The following is a 21,824-nucleotide window of genomic DNA, read 5'->3' as shown; positions in this document are numbered from 1 at the left end:
AAAAACAAATCGGTGACCAATATAGCCACCTTTCTTTGCAAGGACACTCAAAAGCCTGCCATCCATGGATTCTGTCAGTGTTTTGATCTGTTCACCATCAACACTGCGTGCAGCAGCAACCACAGCCTCCCAGACACTGTTCAGAGAGGTGTACTGTTTTCCCTCCTTGTAAATCGCACATTTGATGATGGACCACAGGTTCTCAATGGGGTTCAGATCAGGTGAACAAGGAGGCCATATCATTAGATTTTCTTCTTTTATACCCGTTCTTGCCAGCCACGCTGTGGAGTACTTGGACGCGTGTGATGGAGCATTGTCCTGCATGAAAATCATGTTTTTCTTGAAGGATGCAGACTTCTTCCTGTACCACTGCTTGAAGAAGGTGTCTTCCAGAAACTGACAGTAGGACTGGGAGTTGAGCTTGACTCCATCCTCAACCCGAAAAGGCCCCACAAGCTCAGCTTTGATGATACCAGCCCAAACCAGTACTCCACCTCCACCTTGCTGGCGTCTGAGTCGGACTGGAGCTCTCTGCCCTTTACCAATCCAGCCACAGGCCCATCCATCTGGCCCATCAAGACTCACTCTCATTTCATCAGTCCATAAAACCTTAGAAAAATCAGTCTTGAGAGATTTCTTGGCCCAGTCTTGATGTTTCAGCTTGTGTGTCTTGTTCAGTGGTGGTCGACTTTCTGCCTTTCTTACCTTGGCCATGTCTCTGAGTATTGCACACCTTGTGCTTTTGGGCACTCCAGTGATGTTGCTCTGAAATATAGCCAAACTGGTGGCAAGTGGCATCTTGGCAGCTGCACGCTTGACTTTTCTCAGTTCACACGCAGTTATTTTGCACCTTGGTTTTTCTTCTTGCGACCCTGTTGACTATTTTGAATGAAACGCTTGATTGTTCGATGATCACGCTTCAGAAGCTTGGCTATTTTAAGACTGCTGCATCCCTCTGCAATATATCTCACTATTTTTGACTTTTCTGAGCCTGTCAAGTCCTTCTTTTGACCCATTTTGCCAAAGGAAAGGAAGTTGCCTAATAATTATGCACACCTGATATAGGGTGTTGATGTCATTAGACCACACCCCTTCTCATTACAGAGACGCACATCACCTAATGTGCTTAATTGGTAGTAGGCTTTCCAGCCTATACAGCTTGGAGTAAGACAACATGCATAACGAGGATGATGTGGTCAAAATACTCATTTGCCTAATAATTCTGCACTCCCTGTATATACAGCTAACAGGCCTCAACATGTGTGTAAATGTGCGTCATAATATTGGTTGTCTAGCCTGAACATCCATTACAAACAGTGACTTCCTCCCGTGATTGTTCAGACAACATATTTTTGATTTAGAAAGTCAGACCTACTCACCTCAGAATAGACACTGTTTTACATTTGAGACAAGTACATTAACATGCAGTAGTTCCTGCATCTAACTAGCACAATATAAATGATAGCATGCTACTCAATTGTTTCAGAAAACATTTTATAAAAGAGTCACAAAAAAAAGCATTTTATTTATCAGAATTTTCAATGCCTCGTGACAATTTAGTGGAGAGATCATCACAAAAAAATGTTAAGCCTAATTAAAAAACATCTGCAAACTTTTAACTGATACACTTTAGGATACAAGGCAAGGGCAAAAGTGTATAATTCAATGAACACTCCTTGGGCAACAATGAATAAGCACTAAAGTTTAACTGCTGCTGACAACATCCACCTCAAGCATGCCAGCCAGACTCACTCTTGATAAAAACCATCAAACCTTACTGAGAGGAACAACGTGTGAATATTCAAAATAAGACAGATTAAATGTTTATTCCCACCCCCCCCAAAAAAAATGTTTTTTTTTTCCTTTTGAAACCCAGTCATTAGATAAGAAATGCAAGAGTGTTCCTGAAAACAGATGACACACCCAACAGACAATCATACAGAGAGACCCTGATACACGTAGATATTGATAAAGTGTAGGTCAAAGCATTCTGGTCTCATCCTCTGAGGGCCATTATTTGCGGCTGTGTCATCCGGTGTGTCTGAACTGAGTACAGATATATGGCCACTGTACAATGGTTTTATTTGAAAAAACAAATGTGAACCTTTATGTATACACGTGTCTAAACGCAGCTAGATCCACACTACACAATCATTTCCAGCTGCCTTGCATACTCGATGACTTGTTGGGCCAGTTCTGTGGAGGGGATGTTCACTTCCTCTGTCTTTTGGTGCTGGGTACTGAATGAATAGTATCCATCAGGACTCTGGGCCCATCCTCTCTGCAGAGCACAAAAAGCAAAACCATGAACATAATATCCATTCATTAAATTACATTGAGAACAGTGTGTGCGATTATTGATTAATCATAAGATTGTGGTTATTTGAGCTAAATTGCAATTGCTGGAGAATTTTTTTTAAATAAATTATAACACTTAAAAGAAATGCCATATGTATTAGTAGTCATAATCCGGCCTGGAGTAAAGAATATAATTGTTATGAAGTACACATAAATATGTTTATCCTTCAAACAAAATGAAGGTTTAATGTTATACATTATATTACAATTGATAAATAAATGTTAACTATTATTAATTCTCAGTGTTAAAGTAAATAATATGGGCCTATTTTATGATAATTGTATTATATTATGTACAATTCCAAGAAGAAGAAACCAAAAAAAAGTAACGCATTAAAAGTAGAGTCTGTTTACACTTGAAGTTTGGCTTGCTTGGTCCGGATCTTAAAATATGTCAGTGCCTTTATTTTGTTTCAATAAGCACACTAGCCATTTTTCTGAAGCACATTACTAAAAGCTGCATAAATGTCCTAATTGAACCATGGAATTATCCTGGCTTAGTCCAAGCCTTGTCTGTGAAACTATGTCCAAGGGATGTGATGTGTCGCATTTCAGAACATGCCGTGTGTTTGGATTTTGGTAGGCATCACACACCCCTAACCTGACAGGAGTGCAGAAACAGTGTTTGCTCACTTAACCCGGCTTTCAGAGATAAAATATTTGCCTTTTGTTTTTATATTAAACTTTACTCCTCTTCAGTTATTTCCTTTTACTGAAATACTAAAGAATCGAGATGAATAGAGTCTGTACCTCTCACTGAGAGAAAGCACGTTATCAGTATGTTTAGGGAAACTTTCTTGTTAGAACCGGAGCTTAATCAACTCCAACCTCGGAGAAACTGTGTATCTGTGCGTAGTATTCTGTGTTACAGATCAGTATTGAAGGTGTACAACCGGCATCCTAGGGAGAGTGACAGTATGTTCAGGCCAAGCTGGCGCCTGCTCTAGATCTGGAAGGTCACTACGTGCCTTATTCTAGGGTGAAAACATTAACAAGTGATATATGGACACGTGCATTTGATTAACTGACAAGGTGTGGAAATTTACTAGGACTCTATTTTCTCTGAGCCAAATTAAGAATTATTCAACCTGCAGTAATGATGCGGCTATAGCTTGAAAAGAGTATACAATTGTCTCAACAGTTATGTACAAAAGGACGGAGTAGAGAGGGAGCGCAGCCTACAAACTCCCTGTGAGACAAAGCTGATGAAACTGAAAACTATTTATCAGTACATTTATTTTTAATTAATTGCACTCCTGACTCTTGGTCTTAATTTTTCATAAGTGGTCTTGGGTTCTAAACTGTAATTCCTCTAACAATCTGATCCTATTTTTGGGTTCGTTTACATACATCCTTTGTCAGTGATGTGTTCATATTAAATCTAAACCGAACCAGAGCTCATTGGGAAGCATTCGAACTTATTCAAATTCACTGCACTAACAAAGCAATCGCACCAGGTTTGTTTTAAATTGAACCAAACACGCCAAGTGAGAACACACTCTAACTACAAGTGACAAACAAAACAGAATTAAATAGTTAATTGCAATTATTTGTATGGCTGACAATTAAAGGGTTAGTTCACCCAAAAATGAAATTGATGTTATTAATGACTCCCCCTAATGTCGTTCCACACCCGTAAGACCTCCGTTCATCTTCACACACAGTTTAAGATATTTTATATTTTAGTCCGAGAGCTTTTCTGTTCTTTCAATGAAAGTGTATGCATTCATGATTTGGATCACTTGTCAAACTGCTAAAATCATGTGACATTGGTGATCCGAATCATGAATCAATACACTGATTCAGAACCGTTCGGATCTTTGTTTGCGGATTGAAAACAAACACGGAAGAGAAGACAATGCTGAAAAAAGTTGTAGTTTTTGTCATTTTTGGACAAAAATTTATTTAAAAAAAAAAAAGAGATTTTAATTAACTAACTGATACTATTTGGAGACTCATCTTTGCCCTATTATTTTACAAGGAATATTGTAACTGTATAACTCTTAGTCCTCCTTTTGACATACGATATTCTTTTTTTCCCCTAATCTGGTCGATTATGATGTAGTCCTGTTTTATATATAAATCTGAGCCTTTTTTTTTTTTTTTCTGTTTTTCTTTTGCGTTTGTTTGTGTAATTGCTGATGTCTTATTGTATTTTAATGAAAATTCAATAAACATAAAAAAAAAAATAATAATAAAAAATTAACTAACTGATGTCACATATGGACTTCTTTGATGATGTTTTTATTCCCTTTCTGGACATGGACAGTATAGTGTGCATACACTTTCATTGGATGAACCGAAAAGCTCTCTGAATATAAAATATCTTAAAACTGTGTCCCGAAGATGAACGGAGGTCTTACAGGTATGGAACGACATTAGGCTGAGTCATTAATGGCAATTACATTTTTTGGGTGAACTTACCCTTTAATCCTCAGCACAAAATTCATGATTGTGACAGGTCAATATTTGACAAACACACTGAACACTTACTTTCTTCGCATATTCTGTCATCTTTTTTGTAGAGGAAAAGAAAAGCACCCGCGTTGCCTCACCGAACTGAATCTGTTCATATGCTTTCTCTATACAACCCGCGATCTCATCTCTACAAACAAAACAAAATATTAAATGACCAAACAGTCTAAAACAGGGTTCATCACCTTCATTTGGCTATTAACGCTATGAATAATCACCTACCGAATGGTATCAAGAAGAATGTCAATGAAGAAGGTGTAGCTCTCAGCAGGGATGTTTCCTTTGGCAAGGAACACCTTGTTGTAACTGCCCTCCATCAGATACTGAAATGAAGAATCAAAAAGGTAAGAAAACAAACAAAACAGACAATGAAGAATGCACTCAATACAAGTGACGAGTAAAAAGTGTCCCACACCTGCTCTAATGAAACTGGGTGTCTGATGTAGACATTGGTCTGGATGTCTTTTGCACTCAGTCTTTCCAGCTCTGTGTGAAACTCAGACACTCTGTTCTGAGAGAGCAGGAAGAGCAAGTTGAGACCCAGTAACTGGTGCCTGTAGGCCGACTCGGGCAACTCCTCCCTGTGACATTTAGGAAGAGGAAAGTGTAACAGGAACAAATAAAAAGCCAGCTGAGCAAAACAATTTAAAACATGCTGTTTTGAAAGAAATACAGAATGCAGTACATATATTGTATATAGGGAATAGCCAAAGACATTCAGGGTGTTATTATTCTGGTTCTTCCCAGCTTTTTGATGACATTGTTCAAGTTTTTGAAGCTCCAAAAAGTATATCCATCCATCATAAAAGTAATCCATACAAATCCAGTTGGTTAATAGTTTGTAAGGAAGCCAGTTTTATAATTGAAAGCTAGTGATTATAGTTTATACGGTTTTAAAAATTTATATATATTTTTTACAAAAACCTATCCCTTCAGAAGGCTTTTACTGAAAGTAGAAAATCATTATACACCAAAGGTGGCTTGAGCATGAGTAAATTATGGGATGATTTTTTCCTTTTCTAGCCCATTAAATATATAAATGTGTGATAGTGAGCAAATAGAAGGGCAAAAAAAATGCCATTACTTGTAATCAAAATAATAACATTTAAGCTGAGCCATGTAGCGTTCAAAGGAGGGGATGTCTTTCTTCAGGATGCTCCATAGCGCGCCGATCTCCAAAACATCTCCTATAAAAAAAAGAGTAAATATTAATTATATAAAAAATATAACATTTTGAAGCAATTAAAATAGATACATAATTTCATCTAAAAAATAAAAAAAACATCTTCATAAATACTCACTGGCAAGGATAAGTTGCTGTTTGGTTAGTTTGGTCCCAGTAGTTGGTAGAAAGTTCAATTCCAACAGGGATATCTAATATAATAATAATCCACCACAACACAATGAGAAGAATTTAAATGAAACGTGACTTAGTTATAAAATATGAGCTTATAATAATATAGAATTAATGACAACAGATAAAGATCACGAGAGCTATCAATATTAGCAAACTTCATTCATCAACCTTCTAATAAGAAGGATTGCAAGAAACTATTATTTGTAAAAAAAAGGGAAAAAAACACTGCATATACAAAACTATTTATCAGTTCACATACACGCTGTCATTTTGTTACACTATTTTATGAATCGCTGTCTGCTAGCTAACTTGCTACTTTGGCGACGAACAAACCCAAAGACACATAAGAACTCACAAAAATATTGACTGTACATTGTGACATAAATAAACTAAAACACGTGCATAACGAGTTAACGTAGTTGGTAAATAAGAATCAGGCGGACTGGGTAGTTTTAGATAGCAGCACTAGCGCTAACTGCTCATCACCACAACCACAGCCACAGCTCACATCTTCTGCAGTTTAAGAGCAAAGTTACAATTACATATCATCGAGCGTACCTTTAGCTTGCTCAGGATCTCACCGCATTTATTAAGATTTGGATTCTTTTTATTCCATTCGGCTTTCAACGTTTCATACAAGCCCGCAGTCTCTTTCAACACGGACGCCATGGTGATTCTGCAAAAACGTACGACACCGGTCTGTCCGAATACGGCAGTACGCTGTCGTAAAGAATGTTGGTGCTACCATGGAAACCAAATGGCATTTTAGGGGGTGGGATATTCATATTGGATGCTATCACTGCATCTTGTCTAAAGAAAATAGTTACGGAAATATTTAGTTTTCCCCTTTGAAATATGGTGATTATAATAATGTACTGGAACAACTGGCTGTATAACATTTTCTAAAACCATGACAGAACGTCTTGACCTTGCTTAATAAAGTCTCGTATGCATTTATTTCAGTGGTGTCAAACATCCAAAATAAACGTTTGTGTTTAAATAATATGTATGTGTGTGTACTGTGTATAATTATTATGTATATTTGAATACACACACGTGTATATATTTAAGAAATATTTGCATATAGCATTATATAGCATTTTATATATATATATATACAATAATATATAAAATGTGAATAAATATCTTATATATAAATACAAAAAAATCTTGAATATATATACATGCATGTGTGCGCATTTATATATACATACACCGTACACACACATATTATGTAAACACACTTTAATTTTGGATGCTATTAATCGTTTGACAGCAATAAATTATTTATTAACATGCTTCTATTTAATTCATATTCTATGTGTGTGAACCGATGTGAACAGAACTGATTGTAACTGTACTTTGTAAAGAAAAGGTTACATTTTGTTTTAAGGAGTCCTTGTTACATTGTAATTATTTATACACCTAAGTACTGAGTGATATTAATTACTAGCATGTTACTACAGGGTTAAAGTTAGGATTAGGGCTTGTAATTAATTCAGCCTACTGTTATTGTTATTATTATTAAGTATTACGTACATAAATATGTATCAAGGGCACTGTAAGATCAAGTGAAACCCAGTATTGTGATAGTATATTAGAACATATATGATGAAATAGCAGTATCATTTTAAAATTGTAGCATTTTAAATGATTTTATGTGCAGGCCCATGTTACAATTGTATCTATGAAATATAGCTATATTTCAAGAGCGCAATTTATAGTGCATTGACGTAGAATAGTAGAATCACTCGTTGGAGGTAGAACAGCAAATCCACAACGAGCATGGCTACTCAGAGAAAAGAAATGCCCAAAAATATGTTTAATTCTGAAGTCATTTGTCGTTTTAATCGTGATCACGAGACCGCTTAAAGTTGGTGGGGTCATAAAATGAAGTATCGTTGCCCTCTGCTGGACACTTTAGGCGGCGACAGCGCCGTTAGTGCAGTAGTAGTTTATTACTAGAACCTGAAATAATGATAGGTTGTTCTGACTGGATATTTGTAATAATATATCGATACAATGGCATGTGAATTTTCGCGTTATTGCACCGATCGGTTATGACATCTTTCGGTTATGAAGAAGACGTCTCTATTGACTGCAGGGCATGCGCAGTTGAAGGGAGACACAGAGGAAGGAGTGGGTGGTGGAGGCGGATGAAGATCTATTCATTGCGATATTTCTGTCACACCAGTCAAGCACAGGGACGATCGTAAAGGTCCAAGCAAGCCACACCCTTAACTGTAAGCATTATACAAGCACAACTTCAAATGCGACCAATCAATGGGGGTAAACAATATGGAAGACCACGCCCCTTATACATACTTCATAAAAATGCCTTTTTGTGAGGGGGTAAACGGTTAATTTTAGCCTTTATTACAAAGAAGCCAATCCTCCACTGTAATGCTTGAGGTCGCACCACCCCTTATTTGTGATGTTAAACAACCAGGGCCAATCACAGCCCCCAGTGTTTCATCAAAACAGACTCCTTTGTCATAAAAACATCCGGACCCAAGGTGAAGCTGTACAGACAACCGCCTGTTTGTTATTGTGGAGAGAGGGAGTTCATCCTCTAACTTAGTTATACTTGTGGGAAAATATGATTCTTGGGGAGGAACATTAACAGTGTTATTCATATATATATATATATATATATATATATATATATATATATATATATATATATATATATATATATATATATATATATATATATATATATATATATATATAAATTAACTGACTATGAAATTAGAACAGTAATCTTAATGTTGTTCAAGTCAAGTTGTCCTTCTCAGTGAGCGTTACATCTTATCTCATAGCTTGTATGTTTACAACCGGGAAGCAAGATAATGCCATTTCGATTAATTCAGTAAATATTTTCCCAGTGAAACTGATACACAAAATAAAGTATTATATCCTGCTGGTATAAAAAGGCAACATGCGTAATTATACCGCGATATTAACGGCAACAAAAACAGTGTGGTGTTGTTTATTAATCAGGCGATCATTTCGGGCCTCTGTTTCCTGCTTGTGAGAGCTGTGCTTGGGTCCTGACGCGGAGCCCGTGCAGGGCCGTACTGGAGACCCCGCGCCGCCTGCACCTCTATCGTCTCGGGTGAGTTTGATACAATGTAGCAATTTCTCTTTAATTCTCTATAACTATTGCAACGCTGCAACATTCGCATGCAGACCTCACCTCTTCCCGCTTCATTTGACCGGCCCGTTGCATAGGTCGGTTAATAGGTTGAGTTTACAGCGAATTCCCAAGCATACCCCCTTGATCCAAGAGTATTCCAACATAAACTCATATTTAGCAGGGATAAAGATAGGCTACGCAATTGCTTCTGTTGGAGTCCGAACACAAAATATTCTTCAATTATGTGCATTGGCTCCAGTGAATGCGCTCGAATGGCAGAAATGCTAGGTGTTTACAGTCAGTTATTGTCAGATTTGTTCGTATTGCGTCTGTAAACGCACATATTACAGCTAGGAAGCTAGCTAGCCACTGCTAACTGAATCTGCTGCAGAACGAGCGTCAAAAAAGCGAATTGAAGGCGCTCTATGTTGGTAAACCTGTTAAATAGTCGCAAATAAAAGCATCTGCACCAGTGGGAATGTCGAGGGAGTTATTACATCTTTGCAAATGCGCTAAATAACTGCCGTGTCCTGCAGGTCTAGAGTGTTCATTCATGTCTCCGGTGTTCCTCTAATGCGAGATCATCTCAAAATGACCTAAAACAAACCTCCGACAGGAGAAGCTTTCGCGGATATTTGTTAATGACGGTCTGTGTGCTATTCACACAGCCTGTTTTGCCCCCAACAAACATTAGTGGCGTCCCCGCCTACCTCATCCTCATTTTGTGGTTTTGATTTGTTTGGATCGAGACTTTGAACATGAACAGGGCAGCGACTCACCAAAGTCTGACTAATGCGTGAACACGGTTGTTTGTAGTTGTAAATTGTGATATTTGACACTCGATGGTGTTTTTCTGTTTGTAGAACAGTGTGTGTTGATGCGCGCGCTTTTTGCTCTCGCGCTACAAACAGTGCAAGAAAGTTCAGCTGCTGCTTCTAAAGCATGTGAAAGCGTTTATTCTTTTTTGTTTTAATGTAATAGTTGCTCGTTGAAGCCTCAGAATACTTTATATTTCGATGTACTTTGGTATTGTCGACAATGAATGTGGAGTCAAATATTAAACTATCCATGTACTGTTGTAATAGAAGTCAACAGCATACCGTTATGATGGGTTAATATTAATTCGTAAAATTTAATATCTATGCATAAAACCAAGGCTATGTTTCTGTTATATTTCTTTTCTTGGTTTGACAGAGGACGAAAGATTTACCTTGCAGCATTTAGTCAGATTTTAATATTATTTGCATTTTTGTCAACAGTCTGATTTATTTTCTTTATATTGAAATTGATTGTATCATTCATACACATTAAAAAAAAAAAATTCTGACTGAAGGTTTGTTTTATTTTCACTAGTGGACATGGTTTGATTCCAATAACAAATTGACTACATTTCACTAGTAACAGTATTTCCTTGAAGAGTTGCTTTTGATGTTTGCGTAAGGTTTAGCAGATTTATAAATAAAAAAAACTAAGGATTCATGTTTTTGCTCTTTATTTTGTACAGTTGACATGGATGATGAAGATGGCAGGTGCTTGCTAGATGTAATTTGGTAAGTTGTTAAACCAAAAATGACAACTTTGTACATCACTTGAACTTTGAATGTTGGTTGTTGTGTAGACCCAACTGAATAACATCTTTCTTGTTGTACAGTGACCCGGAAGCACTCAATGATTTTCTTCATGGATCAGAAACACAAGTAAGTACTTTAAGTGAAATAATAATAAATAAATAAAACGTGTTGAGTTTTTCCACAAGTGTAACCCAGATGCATCACAAAAACACAGCACACTCTTCCAACAACAATTCCCAGAAACATTTGATCTTTTCTGGGTTATTTATACATTTCTGCCCCTAAACTGGTTGTCCAGCTTTTTTATCTTTTCTTTTATTTCAATCCTGTTTTTTCCCCCCTCTTTGGTTAATTCACGTAAATGATATACTAATCTAAATTTCCTCTCTTTTGACTCCTGTTTTCTTTCTGGTTTGCTTGGCCTTTTAACTTGGTTATGCCTGCATTTTGTTCTGGTGATTGGTGCACTGTCCTCACTTTACTCTCCCCTTGCCTTTTCCCTCTTTGTCTGCCTATTTTCCCCTTTGTGCATCTGCTCCCTGTCGCTTTCACACGCCTGTCTGTGTGCTGTGGTGATTTCTGCCTGTCCTATCCCTGGGTATATCTGTCTGTAGCTGGACACTGATGACCTTTTGGATGGCTCAAGTGACCCGTCCAGCTCGTTCTTCTCCAGCACTGGGGTGAGTAATATCCCCCAATTTGCGCCAACCTCCTGTCTTCATCCTTTTTTGTAGCACGAGCTCCTCAGCCCCACCATCCAAATCAGATGCATCGTACACCAGATCTGCATCTACAGCAGTCAGTCCCAAAGGCCTACCACCATCCCAGTTCCATCCCTGCCATCTTAGTCTTCCATCATTCTAAATGTGTGGCTAGGTTGAAGGGATAACATTCGTCTTTTTGTCTTTTCCAGGGCCACATTGCTGAGGTCCAACCACAGGCTCAGCTGTCAACAAGTGAGCCAGGCCTTCCAAGAGTCAGCGTTGATTTGGACTTCCTGGAGGATGATGACATCTTGGGGGGATCGCCAGGAGGAGACAATGGAAGCAATGGTGTTGGGGCAAATCACGAGCCCTGTGACATTTTGCAGCAGAGTCTGGCGGAGGCTAACATCACAGAGCAGAGCCTTCAAGAGGCAGAAGCTGAGCTTGACCTTAGTTCCTTTGGGCTAACTGGCATTACGCAGGTGGTCCAACCGTTGCCTGAAGCTGGGCTGTCTGGTGTGGGCATTGGAGGTGCTACTCAGATTTTTCAAAACCAAGGCACCCCTACCGCGCCTTCAAATGCCACCCCAGACATGCTCGGCTCAGTCCTGGCACATCCAGGCCTGCAGCTTCAACCCCAGGTCATGAACAAGGCTATCAGCGTCCAGCCGTTCGTACAGCAAGTCGGGCTTGGAAATGTAACCCTTCAGCCTATTTCGAGCCTTCAGGCCTTACCTAACGGCAGTCAGTCTGGACCATTGGGCATTGGACAAATTCAAGTCGTGGGCCAACCCACTGTAATGACTATAAATCCATCTGGGCAGCAGATCTTGGCGAAAACCATGGGTGGCTACCAACTGCATCAACCAGGGCCTGAGGCAGCAAGCGCTGGAACGCAGGCTGGGCTTGGAGGGTCTGTTTTGAGTTCAGGAGGTGGACTTTTAATACAAGGGGGCAAGGCCACTCTTGGGTCCCCTGCCTTAAACGGGCCAGCTGTCTGCTTAAGCAACACAAATACCAACAACAGTGCAAGTACAATGGCGACTGCTGGTGGCATTGTAGGTTTTGGTAATGCCTCTCTGGGTGCAGGAATTGGATCTCAAACCCAATCTCAAGGCCAAATCATGCAGAATGTCATCATCCAGCGAACGCCAACGCCAATTCAGCCCAAACCTCCTCAAGGGGGTACAATACAACCCAAAATCTTTAAGCAACAGCAACAGCTTCCTGCCCCACATACCCTGCCAAATGATGCTAATAAGGCTCTGGGTGTGCAACAAATCCCAGTGTCAGCTGGTCAGAATGTAACGTTCCTCCCTGGGAAGCCTGTCTCAAATGTAGTCTTGAGCGCACAGGCTGCATCACAGGGAACGCAGTTTTCTCAAGCGCTCTTAAGGCAACAAGGCCCCCAAACGTCGGGCAAACCGCTAAGTGTTCACTTGTTAAACCAACAGGGCAGCATTGTCATTCCCTCGCAGACTGTCCTGCAGGGCCAGAACCACCAGTTCCTCTTACCAGGGCTTCAGGCAGGAGGTCAGATCCTGACTCAGCATCCAGGGGGTCACATCATTACCAGTCAGGGGCCTGGGGGGCAGATAATTGCTAATCAGATCTTGACCAATCAGAACATCAACCTGAGTCAGGTGTTGGCCTCACAGGGTCACCCTGGTGCTGCCCATATTCTCTCTGGACACATTCAGCTCCAGCCTGGTCAGATGGGTCAGCCCACGCTGTTCCAAATGCCGGTGTCTTTGGCGCAAACGCAGACACAATCCCATCCGGTAACAGGCCATGTACAAACGGTCATCCATGGCATGCCTATACAGAATTCCCTGTCTATGGAGAGCCTTAGCCCAGCAGTCAGTTTACAGACGTTGGAGCAGTCTGGTGGCATCCCCAATAACAGTAGCAGTGGATCGACAGCTATGGCGCCGTGCCAGCCAGGAGAGGGAATCACAGTACTGGGTGGCTCTACGGACCCTGCTGCTCAACCAGTACAGACCCAATCGCAGCCCTCAATTCTCACGGTTCAGACGACTGCACCGGTTTCAGTAGCAGCTTCGGTTCCCTCCTCTTCATCTCCCTCCCCCTCTATGGCCACATCCACACCCTCAATGGTGGGTTTGGGTTCCCAGGCCCAGCACAGCCCAGGAAAAGTGTTGTTCCCGTCATCTAGTTCCAGCATGATCCTTAGTCAGGAGTCTCTTCAAATGTTCCTGCAGCAGGTCAGTGTGCTCCCTTTAAACCTCATCTGCTGTTTGTAAACTGTGTCCCTTAGCTAATAAGTTAACATAACATTTGATCCCTAAGCTGACCTCTGACCAGTTTGGATGAATGCTACCTCTCCCATTCCTGAACTGATAAATGTACCTATGTTAGGACCAACAGCAGCAAGCAGGAAAAGACCCACCTGCTGCTGTGGGTGTACCTGCATCTGTTATCGTCAGCGGCAGCAGTTCTGGTCCCGCCCCTTCAGGCCATGACAACTTGTTAGCTGAGACTCGGCAGAGGCAGAGTCCCAGCCCCTCACTTGGCCCCGCCCACATGGCAACAGTGGTTAACAAGGTAGATGAGCTCATGCTCTGCACTAAGCCCCTCCCACTTGTTGCTGCCACTGCTGCGTATTGGACCACTGTCTCCCAGCAGATCTCCCTCTCTTTCTCTGTCCCATTGTCTTTCTACTGTCATTGCTCCGACCTGGATGCTTTTATTTGTTGTTTCACAAATTTTCAATCGTGTTTTTGCCTGTTTTCATCTTTCTACATTCTGCACCTTTCACTAACGTCACCTGTTTCTGTCATTGTTACTGTAATGGTATTATAAATTGTCAATTAGTTATTTAGTACTACTATTGCATGGTATACCTTCCCCCCATAATATATATATTTTCTGCTCTTGAGTTGCATGATCATTGCATTAGCTACACTGACACTAATTGGGAAATGGGTTGATGCAAAATAAAATAAAAAAAATGGTGCAGTTGTTCCATTTCAAATGGTGTCACATGCAATAATGAAAGTCTAGAAACTCCTTATTTTTCGGTTGTGTGTTTACATCATCTCTGTGCATCTTCCCATGAGCATGTCATTATTGAGCAATAGCTCTTTCTATTAGTTTACCTGTTATAAATCTTTGGCACTCACTCTATCCATTCATATTAACATTCAGACTACTCACTACTTCTGCTCCTCAGTTTCGGTAACTGCTGTTTTTAACCTCAATCAGCCCTCCCTGCCCACCACCACCCAGCACCCCCAAGAGAAATTAAATTAATTCCCTTCAAGATCACTTTCAAAGATTTGATCTTGATCACTTGCTCGCTGCCCTGAATTACCTTTGCCCTCTACCAGCAAATCTGTTTCAGTTTATTTAGACTTGTACTATTTACTATATACTATTTTTGTGTTATTTCTTGTCTGTTTTCTGTGAACCAATTTTTGTTGTTCTCTGCAAAAATTATGTCCTCATGTCAGTTGTCTTCCCTTCTTGTTTAAACCCCAATTTAAAATAGAGTCTATACAGAGAGCGTTTATCTTTTAGATATGTCCCTGATGTACAGTTCAGATATTAAATACATTTTGGAGCATCAGTTGTTTTAGTCTTTGTAAAAAAAAATCTTTTTGAGGTTTTGAATATATTTTTCCTTTCTATTTCTTCCTGCTTTTATATTATCCTACTTGTATTTGTTTATTGTTGCTTCTTGCTATTTGGTGTTGTTTTCCCCCACCACATTTTTATGTTTTTTGAGGGTGGTTTTCTGTAGGTATATTTGCAAGTCATTTAGTTTTAGTGATGCACTGAAATGATATTCTTGGTCGAAACTGAAAATCAGATACCGTTTTGTTTTTCGTATGCTCTGTACCATTTGCCTGAATTGAAAATGATTGTGAAACTGACATGTAAACGGTTGTGTAAGAAACTTGTCATTGGTCAAGTCTCATACTTAGGAGATATGGTCTATGACTTAGGTCTATGAACTTCAACTTGAAATGGAAACAACATAAATTATAAAGCCTTCTAGAGCTAACTGATGTTGTTAACTGATTTTTAAAAACTGTCATGTTGAGAAAGTCTTAAGTGTTGTTTTTGCTGCAGTTTCACTTTCTATTGCTATTGTAATACATTTATTGAAAACATTTATGAACTAGTGGTTGATTTCTGTTAATGAAAATTTCAGTGCATCCCTAAAAATACATTTTCCCATAACGATTAATTAAAAATATGAACTGGCTTATAATTTTCTCTCCTCCTTTTATGCTGTCTAGGTTCCGTCGGCAACACATTCACAGACTATAAAGATCCAAAGCGCATCCCCATCTCAACCTGTGGTCACCCCTACACCAACACCCACCCTGTCTGACAGCCCTCAACCCCAAGTTTCTCCCCTCACCCTTGGGCAACAGATCCAGTCTCCCCACCAGCACCAGCCGTCTCGGCCTCCGTCGCAGCCCCAGCCTCAGTCTCAGGCGCAGACTCCCTCACGCTCTTGCACACCTTCCTCTTTACCGCCTCTCTTCATCATACACAATCAGATCGGAGGTTCTCCACAACCGCCACAGCCAGCTCCTACACCTCAGCAACAGCAGCCTCAGCAAATACAAGTGCAGCTCCAGCCTCAAGTTCTTCCTCAGACTCTGCCTCAGCCTACCACCCTGCAGCCAGACATACCTCCTTCCTCCTGCTCCCCGAAGCCTCCGCAGTCTCTTCCCGCGCAATTCCAGTTCCAGCCTGCTGTGAGCTCGTCTCCAGCTGCGGCGGTGAAACAGCAGATAACTATGGTGACGGGGCTGACTGCAGAACAGCAGCATCACCTACAGCTGGTCAGTGCGCAGCTTCAGACCATGTCATCTATCACACAGCCCTCTCCTCAACAAAAGCAGCTTTTGGAAAAACTTCACCAGGTATTGCATCATTACCATATCCTTTATACTTGGTTGAGTCACAAAAAGATGTCAATTGTTTTTTGTAAATATTCGGTTGTCGCTGTGGGCTTTGCTACTTTGAAAAAATGATGGGGGAAAACAGACCATCAAACTCAATGGTCTCTCAGTCTGTTGTGTAGGATGAAAAACTCCAAATCTGTCTCTTACAAATCCCCAATGTAATAACTTTTTATCAACTCTGATTAGATTGTCAATTTGATTTGTAATTTTATGCAGGTCCAGCAAAACATTATTCTCCAGGCTAAGCAGCAAGCTCAGGCACAAGTCCACGCCTCTCAGCAACAGGCTACAAACCAGTTCAGTAAAATGCCAGATCCGCCTTCAGTCCAAGCTGCAACTTCAGCTGCCAGTGGCACCATCCAAGCATCGGTCCAGTCCCTTCAGCAGCAGAAGTCTGTCCTTGTCAAGCCCTCTACTACAGGTGGGCATCCCATATTTTTATCATTTAAATGTTTACTTTAAAAATGATTCTACATAGTTTACAATGGGTTATCTTTACCACAGGTGCAAATGACACTCAAGTATTTTCTGCTGGGGCTACATTGAACCAGGGAGTCACGACTCCAAATCTTGCACAGGCTGTTCAGGTGAGGGAAATGTAGTTGTTAGTATTTTACTGTAGTTTACAGCTACAGTGTACCTTTTCAGATTAACTTTAGTCAGTGGCGATCACTTTGAATGCATTCTTACTGATTTGCAGGCAAAGCCAGGAGTTATAAGTTCAGTTGGTGGGCTAACTCTGGGTAAAGCTGGTTTGCAGATTCAGGTTTTAGGTGCTGGACTCTCTCAAATGCCTGCACCGCCAGCACCCGCTCCTCAAACACAGGTAAGGTTGAAAATCACATTACATAAGACTTATAATAAACTGAACTTCATATTTGTGGTAATCTTTTGATATGTATATCTTTTCACAGACATCATTAAAAAGGCCCTTTAGTATGGAACCAAGCAAAGAAGCTAGGTAATATATTAGTTTACAACGCTATAAATAAAGTGACCTGCTTGTTTTGCACAGTTTTTTTAAGATAAGCAGTTCTTCTCATGGGCTTATGTATCTGTTTGTAGGATGCTAGAACAGTTGCGAAAACAGCAAGGGTCAGTTCTCCATCCTGACTACAGCTCTCCTTTCCGCTCATTTGAGGACACGCTTCATCGACTGCTGCCGTACCACCTGTATCAAGGCATGGCTTCATCCCCGGGAGACTACCGCAAAGGTAAATGTTCAGAACTCTGTGTGAACATATATACATGTAATTGTGTGGCACTCTCTTTGGGGCCACTGTGTAACTCTTTACTATTTGTTTTTTGTCCAGTGGATGATGAATTTGAGAATGTCTCAAGCCAACTCTTGAAACGCACACAAGCAATGCTAGATAAATATCGTCACTTGCTTTTTGAGGAATCAAAGGTATCATTTAAATCTCACTCACTTGACCTCTCTTGATGTCTGGAGTTTCTGAGCCCTAAATTCATTGATATTGTGTGTGTTTACTACTTTGAGCAGAGGCTGGGTCCCTCTGCAGAGATGGTTATGATTGACCGGATGTTCATTCAAGAGGAGAAGGTTGCTCTGAGTCAGGACAGGGTTCTGGCCAAGGAGAAACCAGGTAATGAACAGGGTTCAATGCAAGTTAAAGTTGATATGAAATTGCTTTGTGAGCATTATCTTTATTCTTGTTTATAATTTCTGTGCTATTGGTAGTGTAACTGTGAGTGTATATTCTGGTCGGTATTTAATTACTTTCATCTCTGACTTTTTGCAGAAGAATTTGTGGCCAATTCCTGTTTGCTGGACAGCGGTGCATTGAGGCCTGTAAAGGTGGAGCTTAGTTCTGTAAGAACCGCATCGTCATCAGCAGTTGCAGGTCCACCTGCAGCAGCTGCACTTGCTCTAGCTCCAGCCGCAGCTGTTGCTCCTGCTCCAACCGCAACCCCTGCACCTACTCCAGCTGCTGCCCCCACTCCTGTTTCTGCCCCTACACCCTTCCCTCCTACCAAGCTGGTGATCAAGCAAGGTGGAGGGGGAGCATCAGTATCCTGGTCCACCAGTTCAACCCCTACGCCTGCACCCGTGGTCCGGCCGTCTGTTGAGCCAGTCACGCCAAGCGCCTCCTTCAGCCGCACTCCGTCCTCCCGCCCTGCTGATGACGACGATGACGTTGCGCTTCCCCAGCGAACCAGCAAACCGCCCATCAAGACCTACGAGGCGCGCCGGCGAATAGGTTTGAAGCTGAAGATCAAACAGGAGGCGGGGCTTAGTAAGGTGGTTCACAACACTGCCTTAGATCCGGTCCACTCCCAATCCCAACTCACGCCACAACCACAGACCTCTGAGCAGCCGCAGAAAGTCAAACCACATGTAAACCCACCCACCACTGTCATTAGAACTCCACCCTCAACTTCTTACCCCACCCCCTCTTCCACTGTCACTACGGTAACAACACACACAGGTTCTGCCTCCAGTAGTGCAACTCCCAGTAGTGGGGCTGTGCCCTCATTTTCCTCCTCCTGGTCTTCTTCATCCCCTTCCACATCTACAGCGCAGGTGAATGGCACGCTGGAACACAATGAGGTAGGCGGGGTCAAACGGAACCCAGCATCCACAGCAACTCCTCCACTAACCACTTGCCGACTCCCTCTCCGAAAGACGTACCGTGAGAACATCAGTCCACGTCACAGGCCGGGCGTACCAGGAGGAGGTGGAGATACATTGCCCATTCTGCCTGCAGGACCCCCTCTTACCTCTTCCCCCCAGCCACAAGGCTCTTCCCCTCAACCTGAACGGACTGTGATAGCGAGTGTGAAACTAGAAAGGCAGGGCGGACATGGGCGCTCTCACTCCCACACAGAGTCACAGAGCCTCACATCGGTGGAGGACGTCCTCTACCGTGGCATTAAAAATGCATACCAACATCACAGAGAGTTCTCAGACAAAGAGGATGAGGACGAGGCAGAGGAAGGTGGTGGTGGTCTGGGGCGGTTAAAGTCCATAGGGAGCAAATACCGAGAGGGAGGACGGGGTACCTTCAGGATGGATCAGCATGCCCCTGGCCCACCTTCTCCCGGAGAGTCTTCCTGCACAAGAGACTCCTCACTTCCTGCCAAACGCTGTAAGTCAGACTCTCCGGACATGGACAATGCAAGCTTCTCCAGTGGTAGCCCTCCACCCGACGACTCATTGAATGAGCACCTGCAGTGTGCCATAGACAGTATACTGAACCTCCAACAAGGCCCTCCTGGCCATGGAGGCTCAGGGAGAGGAGCTTTAGGGAGGGTCCATGGGGCAAACCTGCCTAACCAGCACCAAACCCATCCTTCCTACAGACAGTCCATGCCTCCCCTCTCCACGCCTCCATCATCCACCCCCATGTCCCAGCATCCACAGGTAGGGGGCAGAGGACAGAATGGAAATCTGGTTTCACAGACGCACAGTAGATAACAGTCCCTTTAGCTGAAGTTGACTTAAAGACTGAAAAGCAGGATGTCAATGGATAGGGGAAACAAACGGAGACACTTTTCCCATGTTCAGCTGTGTTTGCTTTGTTTGTCTGTGGTTTGTGCTGATGAAATGTGTTCTTTTGGTTTACATATGGCCCTTTAAGTGTACTTTCTAAAGTATAAAAAGTGCACTTTGATATGATTTTCAAAATTTTGTCCCTCTTTGTTTTTTCCTGGGACGGTTCCTACGTGGGTTCCCCGATTTAAAGATTTCTCAACTTGTGAGACAAAAAAAAAATATCACCATTCATTTAATAAATAATGTTTGTAATTACTGTGACGTATGCAGATTGCAGGAACTTTTTAAGTGATATCATGAATTTGTCATATCAAATAGTAGTTAATTTGGTTATTTTGGAGAATTTGGTTATATTTTGAGAGACCAATGAATCACTTGTCCCTTTGTTAGAATGGTTGTTAGAATGGTCCCCCATACCATGTAATTATATTTTTTGATACTGGTGATCACTGCATAGAAGCTCATTAATGCATAATAGTTTAGTTCTGTGTCTCTCCAAAGACTTGAATTCAGGTTTTGGTTATATAACTACAGGAATTAACAATGAAGCATTCACAAACTGAAAAGTCGAAGAAATCTGTTGACCTTTAAAGCATTCCAGCATCAAAAGCACATTTACAAATCAAACATACAATCACAGCAAATTTGGTTGATCCTTCTAATAAATGAAATGTTCTAGGGGGAATATTATTACAAGCCTGAAAAAAATTGTAATTTTTGCATCTCTGAAGTGCAGTGTAATATGTACCCAAAAGCCTCCCTCATTCATGCTTTTTTTCTCCCTTCGTAGGCGTATGTATGTTTAGACACTCGTACACATTTAAGATAGAATCACTGAAAGATCTTTGAACCGTTCAGACGCAAACACAGCGAAAGCAGTGACATGGAAAAAAGAACAATAATAATGTAAAGAGAAAAAAAGAAAATAGAAGAACTGTATGAATTTGAAGTATAGTACTACAGATTAATTTTGTATTGTATTTATTGTGTATAATGACACTTTTTAAAAAAACTGTACATTTAGTAAAACTGTAAATTAAACCTTGCTTCTTTTATGAAACAATCACACCTTTTGTTTGCCATTTGACTTGGATGTTTTAAGACTGAGCCATTTGACTTCATTGTGTATATGTAATGATCATACTGGCCTGTAGGGGGCATTGGTTAATCGGGTCTGAGACAGAAAGGCGCTGCAGAGCGCAATACAGATGATCTGCCAAATCTCTCAAAGGTGGTCTTTCATGCCAGCATCAAGAGTCACGTGAACGTCTGTTCTGCAAACAGATCTCTAGATCAAACAAAAGCCATAGAAATCATAATAGAAAGTGTTGCCCCATGGTGCAGCATCCGCTGAAAGACGTGCACTGCCACACCCTCGTGTTTGCAGGCAGTACTTTATGTAAATGCATGACTCCCTATAAAATGCTTGACTCCACCTTAGCATGTGGATGCTCCCTCTCAACTCCCTGTCCCCACCCTTGTTTAAGCCAATTTTCATCACTCGTCTAAAACCAATCAGCCATCCAGGACTCTCCCCTGCTTCTGCGTCAGGGAGTGTTTGAAGAGGTGCAGAGAGAAACATAGGCAGGGAAGGAGGCAGTACTTGAGTGCGTGCCTTAGAGCTGATTTTGCTGCAAGAGACAGAAGCACTGGCAGATCTCTCATCTGAAACAAACCATCAGAGAAGAACCGCGACTTGAAACGTTTTACTTGGTGCTGTTCCTTAAGTGCCTCGAACAGATTGTTCCTTGTAAAGCACA

At 41.3% G+C, this 21,824-nt stretch overlaps 2 protein-coding genes across 7 annotated transcripts; one reads left to right on the top strand and one right to left on the bottom strand.

The window, feature by feature from the left end:
* Nucleotides 1-1,505: 1,505 nt before the first annotated feature.
* psmd8 (proteasome 26S subunit, non-ATPase 8) lies at nucleotides 1,506-6,907 on the bottom strand. The gene is made up of 7 exons (XM_067419282.1): nucleotides 6,749-6,907; nucleotides 6,135-6,207; nucleotides 5,918-6,020; nucleotides 5,249-5,414; nucleotides 5,056-5,156; nucleotides 4,852-4,963; nucleotides 1,506-2,281 (listed from the first exon to the last, which is right to left on the bottom strand). The coding sequence occupies exons 1-7, from the start codon at nucleotides 6,857-6,859 to the stop codon at nucleotides 2,144-2,146; spliced, it is 804 nt and encodes a 267-aa protein (XP_067275383.1). The 5' UTR covers nucleotides 6,860-6,907; the 3' UTR covers nucleotides 1,506-2,143.
* Nucleotides 6,908-9,205: 2,298 nt separating this feature from the next.
* Nucleotides 9,206-21,130, top strand: bicra (BRD4 interacting chromatin remodeling complex associated protein). Of its 6 annotated transcripts, none has more exons than XM_067419255.1 (15): nucleotides 9,206-9,308; nucleotides 10,834-10,879; nucleotides 10,981-11,026; nucleotides 11,515-11,580; nucleotides 11,814-13,829; nucleotides 13,984-14,169; nucleotides 15,870-16,505; nucleotides 16,764-16,968; nucleotides 17,052-17,134; nucleotides 17,248-17,373; nucleotides 17,462-17,508; nucleotides 17,613-17,761; nucleotides 17,861-17,955; nucleotides 18,052-18,154; nucleotides 18,311-21,130. In XM_067419255.1, the coding sequence occupies exons 2-15, from the start codon at nucleotides 10,839-10,841 to the stop codon at nucleotides 19,984-19,986; spliced, it is 5,475 nt and encodes a 1,824-aa protein (XP_067275356.1). In that variant the 5' UTR covers nucleotides 9,206-9,308; nucleotides 10,834-10,838; the 3' UTR covers nucleotides 19,987-21,130. The 6 variants fall into 6 exon arrangements, with proteins under 6 accessions (XP_067275356.1, XP_067275354.1, XP_067275357.1 ...); XM_067419253.1 differs by having other exon boundaries at nucleotides 18,049-18,154; XM_067419254.1 differs by lacking the exon at nucleotides 9,206-9,308 and adding an exon at nucleotides 9,405-9,424 and having other exon boundaries at nucleotides 18,049-18,154.
* The last annotated feature ends 694 nt before the right edge of the window (nucleotides 21,131-21,824 follow it).

This window comes from Pseudorasbora parva, chromosome 16 (assembly GCF_024679245.1).
Source record: "Pseudorasbora parva isolate DD20220531a chromosome 16, ASM2467924v1, whole genome shotgun sequence".
Taxonomy (NCBI): domain Eukaryota; kingdom Metazoa; phylum Chordata; class Actinopteri; order Cypriniformes; family Gobionidae; genus Pseudorasbora; species Pseudorasbora parva.
Note: the sequence above shows the minus strand (reverse complement) of the source record. Positions and strands in the feature narration are given on the sequence as shown.